Raw genomic sequence first — 11,014 nt, 5'->3', positions numbered from 1 at the left:
AGATTTTCAAAAGGCCTTTGATATAGACTGATGAATAAGGTCAGAGAATGCAGAGTCAGGGGACAAGTAGCAGAATGGATTGCTAGCTGGCTTCAAGACAGAAAGCAGAGAGTAGGGGTAAAGGGTAGTTATTCACAGTGGCAGATGGTGGGTAGTGGTGTTCCACAGGATCAGTGCTGGGACCACTGCTGTTCACAATTTACATTAATGATTTAGATTTTGGAATCAAAAACACAATTTCTAAATTTGCGGATGATACCAAATTGTGGGGGATAATCAATACTGAGAAGGACTGCAACAAATTACAGGAGGACATTAATAAACTTGCAGAATGGGCAAATAATTGGCAAATGAAGTTCAACACAGATAAATGTGAGGTATTACATTTTGGTAGGAAGAATAGGGAAGTCACTTATCACTTGGAGGGTGCGAGTCTAGGTGGGGTAGAGGAGCAAAGAGATCTCGGAGAACAAATACACAAATCACTAAAAGTGTCGACACAGGTTAGCAAGGCCATAAAAAAAGCAAACCAAGCACTAGGGTTTATTTCTCGAGGGATAGAATTGAAAAGTAGGGAAGTTATGCTAAACCTGTATCAAACCTTGGTTAGACCACACAGATTACTGCGTACAGTTCTGGTTGCCATATTGTAAAAAGGATATAGAGGCACTGGAGAGGGTGCAGAGAAGATTTACAAGGATGATACCAGAAATGCAAGGGTATACATATCAGGAAAGGATGAACAGGCTGGGTCTCTTTTCTCTTGAAAAAAAGGCTGAGAGGTGACCTAATAGTGGTCTTTAAAATTATGAAAGGTTTTGATAGAATGGATACAGAGAGAATGTTTCCACTTGTGGGGAAGAGCATAACTAGAGGTCATCAATATAAGATAGTCACCAAGAAATCCAATAGGGAATTCAGAAGAAACTTCTTACCCAAAGAGTGGTGAGAATGTGGAACTCGCTACCACAGGGGGTGGTTGAAGCGAATAGTATAGATGCATTTAAGGGGAGGTTGGACAAGCATATGAGGTAGAAGGGAATAGAGGACTACGCTGATAGATTTAGATGAGGAAAGACGGGAGGAGGCGCCAATGGAGCATAAGCGCTGGCATGGACTGGTTGGACCAAATGGCCTGTTTCTGTGCTGTATATCCTATGTAATCCTATGTAGTCTAAAAATTAGAGCCAGACCTTTCAGGAGTGAAATTACAAAACTCTCCTACGCACAAAGGGTGTTAGAAGTTTGGAACTCTCTTCCACAAACAGCAATTGATGCTAGATCAATTGTTAATTTTAAATCTAAGATTGATAGATTTTTGTTAACCAATGGTATTAAGGGATATGGGGCAACAGTGGGTATATGGAGTTAGGTCGCAGATCAGCCATGATCTCATTGAATGGCGGAACAGGCTTGAGGGGCTAAATGGCCTACTCCTGTTCCTATGTTCCTACTCTGTTTTCTGTCCAATAACCAATCCTCAATCCATGCTAATATATTACACCCAATCCCATGAGCCCTAATCTTGTGATTCAATCTTTTGTGTGGCACCTTATTGAATGCCTTTTGAAAATCCAAATATACTACATTCACTGGTTCCTCCTGTTGTACCCTCAAAAAACTCTGATAGATTTGTCAAACACAATTTCCCTTCCATAAAGCCGTGTTGACTCTAATCATATTATGATTTTCTAAGTGCCCTGTTACCACATCCCTAATGATTGATTCTAGATTACAGCCAATGAAGTACTTTTGAAGTGTTGTAATGTAGGGAGACATGGCAGCCAATTGTGCATAAACAGCAATGAGATAATGATCAGATAATCTGTTTCAGTGATGTTGGTTGAGGGATAAATATTGGTCAAGACAACAGGAGAGCTTTGCTATTTTTCCTTTGAAATAGTGCCATGGGATCGTTTACTGAGAGGGCAGTTGGTTTAACGACTCATAGCAAAGCCTGCTCCTTCACCAATGCAGCACTCCCTCCGTCCTACACTAAGTGTCACTTAGATTTTCTGCTCAAGTCTTTAAAGTGGGACTTGAACCCACAACCTTCTAATTCTAAGGCGAGAGTGCTGCCACTCGGCCACGGCTGACGCTTCTACACAACGAACACCAGTCGGCAGACTGACCTTTATTTTTTATGCTCCTTCCTAACCTAGTGTCTGGAAAACTAATTACAGCCCCCCTTCCATCATGCTAGCTGACCTCTGCTAACTGGATAAAAAGCAGGATCGAGTCCTGGGACCTTCATGGCTCAGTCTATTTAGAAGATTCTATTCCTCCGGTCTAGGGGGTGCTAACACAGCTTTAAAAATATTGGTCGTTGGAAGTAGGAAGTGTGATACGTGCAGCATCATAATCTACACGATCTTTCTGATGCTCGTATCATGTAAACTTTGCACTTCGAAAAGTTAAAAGTACTTAAATGACAGCTTTCCTGGAGGGCAGGTAGTTAAATCCTTCACTATAATTAATTTTAAAGATACTTTTGTAGAATCTGTCATGTGATCAGACATTTGTTGTACTATGGAGAAATGTCTTATTAATTTACTGCAAAGAACTGACTTTAATTCTGCCTGTTAGATATGGTGACAGGTTACAAATTGGAATATAAAATTAGTGCCCTTTGCACTGTATTGTAGAAGGTGTGTTCCTGCCTAATATTTGCATGTTTGTGAACGAACTGAGGGCTTCTGTTCGGTTGCTAGCCAGAAATCTTGGGGGTGGGGGGTTCGAATCTCCTTTTTATGCTCTTTCCCTGGTTCTCTGATCGATACTTAATTTTCCTGTCGTTAGGGGCAAAATGTAATCTTGAAATTTGCTGGCCGCTTCCTTCATCGATGGAGACATAATCCTGAAGCTGTCCTCCTCCAAACAGTACTTGGGAATCGGGACAACGTTTCTTTTAAACAATATAATCTTTTCCTCTCAGTTGCTTGGCTTCGTGCCACTTCAGTTGACCCACTCATTCTTTCCTGCAAGGCAAAGTGAGTCACCCATTGCGACAGGGACAAGGCACAGAAAAGTATTGAAGAAAGAAACCGTCTCAAGAGTTTATTTTAAAACTCCAACCACATCATGGGGTTTATTCATTTCTTTGTTAGAGAAATGGTGATAATCTGATGCTACTTGTAGGTCCAGGACATTTTTAAAAACTTTCTATGGCTTGGCTTGGCTTCAGGTTCCGACCCATGTTTGGGCTGTGCCAATATTTCGACAAAGACTATCTGTATTCCTTCTCTTTCTGGTGACTCAACTCTTCCAGAGGAAGAACTTAGAATCATAGAATCATACAGCACAGAAGAGGGCCATTCGGCCCCTTATGCCTGTGCCGGCTCTTTGAATGAGCTGTCCCATTTATTCCCACACCCTGGCTTTCCCCCATAACCCTGCAAATTAGTTATCTTCAAATACATGTCCAATTACCTTTTGAAAGTTTCTATGGAATCTGATTTTATCACCCTTTCAGATAGTGTTCCAGATCATAACAAGCCTCTGTGTGAAATAATTACTCCTCATTTCCCCTCCTAGTTTTTTTGCCAATTATTTTAAATCTATGACCTCTGGTTACCGATCTGCTTGCCACAGGAAACAGTTTCTCCCTACATGCTCTATCAAAGCCCCTCATAATTTTGAATACCTCTATTAGCTCTTCCCTTAACCTTCTCTGCTCTAAGGAGAACAATTCCAGCTTCTCCAATCTCTCCACATAACTGAACTCCCTCAACCTTGGTATCATCCTGGTAAATAACCTCTGCACCCTCTCCAACACCTTGACAGCCTTCTTGAAGTGTGGTGCCTAGAATTGTACATAATACTCCAACTGAGACCTAACTGGTGATTTGTAAAGGTTCAGCGTGACTTCCTTGTTTTTGTATTCAATGCCCCTATTCACAAAGCCAAGTATCCCATAATTGCCTTATCAATTTGCCCTGCCACCTTCAAGGATTTGTGAATATGCACCCCAAGGTACCTCTGCTCCTGCACCCCCTCCTCTCAAAATAGTACCATTTAGATTATACTGCCTCTTCATGTTGTTTCTCCCAAAGTGCATCACTTCACACTTATCTGCATTAAATTGCATCTGCCATGTGTCTGCCCATTTCACCAGTCTGTCTATGTCCTCCTGAAGTCTGCTACTATCCTGCTAACTATTTACTATGTTTCCAAGTTTTGTATCCTCCACAAACTGTCAGGGTTGCTGTCACGGGGCCGTGCTGTCCGGGCGAGGCTGGTTCTGGACCCAAGTGCAGACAGATGAGGCGAGAAGCAGATATGCAGTCTTAAATAACAGTACTTTACTAGAATCACACAAGTAAACAGTTACAAAACATAGGAGCTCAATGATGTGCCTCAATAAATCCAAGACTCGATGTTAGCGAAACAAAACAAGGCTTTTATTGACTTAGAAGGTAACACACAGAGGAGAATGTATCTTCCATCCAGAGGTCTGCCGTACTGGATGTGCTGCAGGCTGGGCCAGCTTACATAGGAGCCAGGTATGGGCGGAGCCCTAAACACAGTACAATACAATGGAAATGAAACTGAAACCAACCACAGTCACAGGCAGAGAAATACTGATGAGTGATGAATGGAATATTTCATCACATTCACCCCTTCTATAGATTTAGTCTGTTCGGGGGTTTGATAGTCCTCTGCGACCGACGTGGCTGTTGTGGTGCCGCGGGTGTCGGCTGGGTGTCCCCGGTGGCCTCCTGGGTCTCTGCCGGGGGTGCTGCCAGGGTTGTTGAAGGGGTAGTTGGTGGGGGTATCGTTGGTTGATGTTCTTCCGGGGGTGATGAAAGAGTAGTGGGTGGGTAAGAGTTGCTGTGGTCGTTGTTGCTGCTGTTGTCGTGGTTGTTGTCGTTACCGGCTGGGGCGACGTCTTTTATGGACACGGTGTCCTCCCTTCCGTCGGCGTGCCGGACATACGCGTATTGGGGGTTGGCGTGGAGTAGGCGCACTGACTCCACGAGAGGGTCCGTCTTGTGGCCCCTCACATGCCTTCGCACGAATACCGGACCTGGGGTGGAGAGCCATGACGGCATGGATACGCCTGAGGTGGATTTCCGGGGAAAGACAAACATTCGCTCATGAGGCGTGGCATTAGTGGCAGTACACAATAGCGACCGTATCGAATGGAGCACATCTGGGAGGACTTCCTGCCAGCGGGAGATAGGGAGGCCTTTGGTCCTTAGAGCTAGAGTGACTGCTTTCCATACTGTCCCGTTCTCTCGCTCCACTTGACCGTTACCCCGGGGGTTGTAGCTGGTGGTATGGCTCGTGGCGATCCCCCTGGACAGCATGTACTGGCATAGCTCTTCACTCATGAAGGACGCCCCCCTATCCGTATGGATGTAGCTCGGCATACCGAACAGGCAGAACAGGCTGTTGAGGCATTTAATGACCGTGGCGCTGGTCATGTCTGGGCAGGGGAAGGCGAATGGGAAACGAGAGTATTCGTCCACAATGTTCAGGAAGTAAACATTGCGGTCGACGGACGGGAGGGGGCCCTTGAAATCTAAGCTGAGCCGCTCAAAGGGCCGTGTAGCTTTGATTAAGTGGGCTCTATCTGGGCGGTAGAACCGAGGCTTGCACTCAGCGCAAGTGCGACAGTTCCTGGTCAGGGACCGAACTTCCTCAATCGAGTAGGGTAAGTTGCGGGACTTTGTGAAGTGGAACAGCCGCATGACCCCTGGGTGGCAGAGGTCATTGTGGAGGGTCTGTAGCCGATCCCCGGTGGCGCTGGCACACATCCCTCGTGAGAGGGCGTCGGGGGATTCGTTAAGGGCCCCTGGCCGGTAAATGATGTCATAATCGAAGGTGGAGAGCTCGATCCGCCACCTAAGAATCTTATCATTTTTAATCTTCCCCCTCTGTTTATTATTGAACATAAACGCTACCGACCGCTGGTCGGTAAGTAGGGTGAAGCGTTTGCCGGCTAGGTAGTGGCGCCAGTGGCACACTGCCTCCACGATGGCTTGGGCCTCCTTTTCTACGGAGGAGTGTCTGATCTCGGGCCCTTGGAGGGTCCTCGAGAAGAAAGCTACGGGCCGCCCCGCCTGGTTGAGGGTGGCCGCCAAGGCAAAGTCAGACGCATCACTTTCCACTTGAAAGGGAGTGTTCTCGTCCACTGCCTGTAGCGTGGCCCGCTCAATATCCTGCTTAATGCTTTTGAAGGCGGCATGGGCCTCAGCAGAGAGCGGAAAAGAGGATGCTTTCAAGAGGGGGCGGGCTTTGTCGGAGTAGTTGGGGACCCATTGGGAATAATAAGAAAATAACCCCAGGCACCTTTTCAGGGCTTTGGGAGTGTTGGGCAGGGGCAGCTCCCGTAGGGGGCGCAATCGGTCGGGGTCTGGTCCGATTTCCCCATTCTCCACCACGCTGCCTAGTATGCAGAGGCACGTGGTGTTGTAAACGCACTTGTCCTCGTTGTAGGTGAGGTTGAGTTTTTGTGCGGTTTTCAGGAACCTCTCGAGGTTCGAGTCGTGATCCTGCTGGTTGTGACCGCAGATGGTGACGTTGTCGAGGTAGGGGAAGGTTGCCTGCAAGTGGTGGTCATCGACCATGTGGTCCATCTCCCTCTGGAAGACCGAGACCCCATTCGTCACCCCAAAGGGGACTCTGAGGAATTGGTAGAGGCGTCCGTTCGCCTCGAAGGCGGTGTACGGGCGGTCCTCTGGTCTGATAGGGAGCTGGTGGTACGTTGACTTGAGGTCGATGGTGGAGAACACCCGGTATTGGGCGAGTTGGTTCACCATTTCTGATATGCGGGGTAGCGGGTAGGCGTCTAGTTGGGTGTACCTGTTGATCGTTTGGCTATAGTCGATCACCATCCGTTTCTTCTCGCTACCCCTTACCACCACCACTTGGGCGTGCCACGGGCTATTGCTGCATTCAATAATGCGCTCTTTCAGGAGCCTGTCTACCTCGGTCGCGATAAACCACCTGTCCTCCCAGCTGTACCTCCTGCTTTTGGTCGCTATTGGCCGGCAGTTAGGGGTAAGGTTCGCGAATAGCGAAGGCGGCTTTACCTTCAGGGTAGCCAGACCGCACACTGTGAGGGGTGGCTGGGACCCACCGTAATTGAGCGTGATGCTTTGGTGGTAGCACTGGAAATCCAGGCCCAAGATCACGCTCGCACATAGATTCTTCATGATTAATACTTTAAAATTATCGTATACAGTTCCATTAACGGACAATTGTACTGTGCAGTAACCCATAATGGTCGATGTCTGGGTTTTATCAGCCATGGAGATGGTACCCCGAGTAGGGACCACCTTTAGGGAGAGTTGTTGTACCAGTTCAGGGTGGATAAAACTCTCCGTGCTTCCACTGTCAATTAAACATTTAACCCTGCACCCGTTTACCTCGATGTCCACCATTGATTTGGATAGCGGGTGCGGCCTGGTCTGGTCCACTGTGACCGATGCCACTGTAGGGCCCTGATCGAGACAAGGTGGCGTCCACGCTGTCTGCTCACAAGATGGCGGACCCCACGAGGTCGGGCAAGATGGCGTCCAAGATGGCCGCTCCCACGGCGCACACGCGGCGGTGGCGGGTTTTCCGGTGGGGTTCCCTCTGCACACCTTCCCGAAGTGCCCCTTCTTACCGCACTTAAAGCAGGTGGTGCCTTTCGCCGGGCACAGGTTTCTGGTGTGCTTCGGCTGCCCGCAGAAGTAGCAGTTGGGTCCCCGACGCGTCACGGCTGTCGTAGGGCTTCTGGGGGGAGAGTGGGGCCCCGATGGTGTCGGGCTGCCGGGCGGGGAAGATGCCTTCCAAGATGGCGGCGCCCTTGGTGCACACGTGGCGGCGTGGACGGCGCGGGCTGAAGAGTAGGCGTCCGAGTTTCTCTGGGCCACATCCAGGGATCGTGCTGTGTCCGCAGCCTGTTTCAGGTCCAATCCCGTTTTTTCCAGCAGTCTCTGCCGGATGTAAGTGGAGCTGAGGCCTGTGATAAAGGCATCACGAACAAGCTCGTCAGTGTACACTGCGGCTTTTACATCTTGGCACTTGCAGTCTTTGCCAAGCGTTTTCAGGGTGCCTAGGAACTCCTCCACCGATTCCCCAGGTCGCTGTGTGCGAGTAGCGAGCAGATGCCTAGCATACACCTCATTCGTAGGCTGCTGGTAATGCGCCTTTAAGATGTCGCAGGCGGCCGGGTACGTGTCGGCGTCTTGGATGAGGGGGTAAACCCAGTGGCTTACCCAATTCCGCAGAATTCCGAGTTTCATACTCGCAGCGTCCGTAGCGTCTTTGACAGCTGCGGAATTGTCCAGGAAGAATTCCATACACATAAACCAGTGTCCGAAGCGTGCCGATGCGTCTGAAGCATGCTGGTCCAAATCCAAACGTTCGGGTTTCAAGAGTTGATCCATTGTGTTGAAAATTAAGTCAATAAAATTGATGTGCCTCAATAAATCCGAGACTCGATGTTAACGAAACAAAACAAGGCTTTTATTGACTTAGAAGGTAACACACAGAGGAGAATGTATCTTCCATCCAGAGGTCTGCCGTACTGGATGTGCTGCAGGCTGGGCCAGCTTACATAGGAGCCAGGTATGGGCGGAGCCCTACACACAGTACAATACAATGGAAATGAAACTGAAACCAACCACAGTCACAGGCAGAGAAATACTGATGAGTGATGAATGGAATATTTCATCACACTCAAGACAAGCTACCACATAGGCAAATGGCTAGTCAAGATAGGAACTCAAGACAAGCTACTGTGAGGCAACCGGTTTGTCAAGACTGAGCTCAAGACAAGCTACCCCAGGGCAACTGGCTTGTCAAGATAGGAACTCAAGACAAGCTACCGTGAGGCAACCGGCTTGTCAAGACTGAGCTCAAGACAAGCTACCACAGGGCAACCAGCTTGTCCAAACTGAGCACCTTATCAAGACTGAGCAACTTGTCAGCACCTTGTCAAGACCAAGAACAAAGGGAAGAACCACAGAGCTTAAATACAAGCAAAAACAGGTGAAACCAATAAACCAAATAAAAGGCAGTTAAGTAATAAACAGGAGAAACAAGTAACAATTAACAAAGGGAAACCAACCAGTGAAGGTGCCATCTAGGGGTTAGTGAAGGAACTGACCGGTACCCTCACAGGACCCCCTTCCCTAGGAACGGCTCCTGAAGTTCCTCCTGGACGATCAGGGTGGCGACGGCGAAAATCCCTGATGAGTTCAGGATCCAAAATGTCCCGGGCCGAAACCCAGGAACGCTCTTCAGGACCATAACCCTCCCAGTCGACCAGGTATAGAATGCTCCTCCTAACCCGAGACCGGAGAAGCAGCGGACCTGCGCGGGAGCAGCCCGAGGCGGGAGAGCTTGAAGGCTTAAAAGGGAGCAGTCAGAGGCACCGAGGCCCACAGCCCCGAGACCGGAGAAGCAACGGACCTGCGTGGGAGCAGCCCGAGGCGGGAGAGCTTGAAGGCTTAAAAGGGAGCAGTCAGAGGCACCGAGGCCCACAGCCCCGAGACCGGAGAAGCAGCGGACCTGCGCGGGAGCAGCCCGAGGCGGGAGAGCTTGAAGGCTTAAAAGGGAGCAGTCAGAGGCACCGAGGCCCACAGCCCCGAGACCGGAGAAGCAGCGGACCTGCGCGGGAGCAGCCCGAGGCAGGAGAGCTTGAAGGCTTAAAAGGGAGCAGTCAGAGGCATACCAATCCAGGTTCCAGGAGAGAGGTAAAAAGTAATCCAAGTGTGACGTCACCAGGGAGCAGGTAAGTGATTGGTTGGTGAGTATTTCTCTCTTTTCAATACAAGCTTGAATTCTGTGGTGTTAAATTTCTGTGGTGTAGTGGGGATAGTTGGTAAATAAAACGCCCTAGAGTATACCTGTAACTGGGGTATTGAATAAATTTTTTAATTAATTAAAAGGAGTAAGTCATGGCAGGAGAGTTCAGACCCGTGTTCTGCTCCTCTTGCTCCATGTGGGAAGTCAGGGATGCTGCCAGTGTCCCTGACGACCATGTGTGCGGGAAATGCATCCAGCTGCAGCTACTTGTAGACCGCATTGCGGCACTCGAGCTGCGGGTGGATGAATTTTGGAGCATGCGCGATGCTGAGAGGGTCGTGGATAGCACGTTTAGCGAGTTGTTCATGCCTCAGGGTAGGGCAGCACAGGGGGTGACCATCAGGCGGAGCAACAAAGGCAGGCAGGTAGTGCAGGGACCCCCTGCGGACATCCCCCTTTCAAACAGGTATACCAAGTTGGACACTGTTGAGGGGGATGACTCACCAGGGGAAGGCAGCAGCAGCCAGCTTCCTGGCACCAGGGACGCTTCTGCTGCTCAGGAAGGGAGGAAAAAGAGTGGGAGAGCAATAGTGGTAGGGGATTCTATCGTAAGGGGAACAGATAGGCGTTTCTGTGGCCGCAAACGTGACTCCAGGATGGTTTGTTGCCTCCCTGGGGCCAGGGTCAGGGATGTCACTGAGCGGCTACAGGGCATTCTTAAGGGGGAGGGTGAGCAGGCAGAGGTCGTGGTCCACATTGGGACCAACGACATAGGTAGGAAGGGGGATGAGGTCCTGCATCAAGAATTTAGGGAGCTAGGTAACAGATTAAAGAGCAGGACCTCAAAGGTTGTAATCTCTGGATTACTCCCAGTGCCACGTGCTAGTGAGTATAGGAATGGGAGGATAGATCAGATGAATGCGTGGCTAAAGAGTTGGTGTAGGGGGGCGGGTTTTACTTTCCTGGATCACTGGGCCTGCTTCTGGGAAAGGTGGGACTTGTACAAGTCGGACGGGTTGCACCTGAACCAGAGCGGGACAAATATCCTTGTGGGGAGGTTTGCTAGCACTGTTGGGGGGGGTTTAAACTAACTTGGCAGGGGGATGGGATACAGAGGGGAGCTGAAATAGGGGGTGATGTGCTGCCAATTATAGAGAAAAAAACAAGTCAGCTTGGTAGACAGGGCAAATATACAAGGGCAAGGCTGGATGGCATCTATTTTAATGCAAGGAGTCTTGCAAATAAGGTGGATGAACTGAAGGTGTTGATA

General features: G+C 49.2%; 1 protein-coding gene across 2 annotated transcripts in view; it reads left to right on the top strand.

The window, feature by feature from the left end:
- The first annotated feature begins 2,307 nt into the window (after positions 1-2,307).
- Positions 2,308-11,014, top strand: part of LOC147117700 (putative thiopurine S-methyltransferase) — a 74,089-nt gene continuing 65,382 nt past the window's right edge. The window contains exon 1 of one of the 2 annotated variants that reach the window (XM_085988911.1): positions 2,308-2,451. In XM_085988911.1, the coding sequence (XP_085845037.1) occupies positions 2,429-2,451 (23 nt within the window). In that variant the 5' untranslated portion in view covers positions 2,308-2,428. The remainder of the gene's footprint in view (positions 2,452-11,014) is intronic. The other variant, XM_085988910.1, reaches the window with a different exon arrangement.

This window comes from Somniosus microcephalus, chromosome 5 (genome assembly GCF_052327205.1).
Source record: "Somniosus microcephalus isolate GS21.2 chromosome 5, FLI_Smic_1.0, whole genome shotgun sequence".
In the NCBI taxonomy this organism is placed as follows: Eukaryota; Metazoa; Chordata; class Chondrichthyes; order Squaliformes; family Somniosidae; genus Somniosus; species Somniosus microcephalus.
Note: the sequence above shows the minus strand (reverse complement) of the source record. Positions and strands in the feature narration are given on the sequence as shown.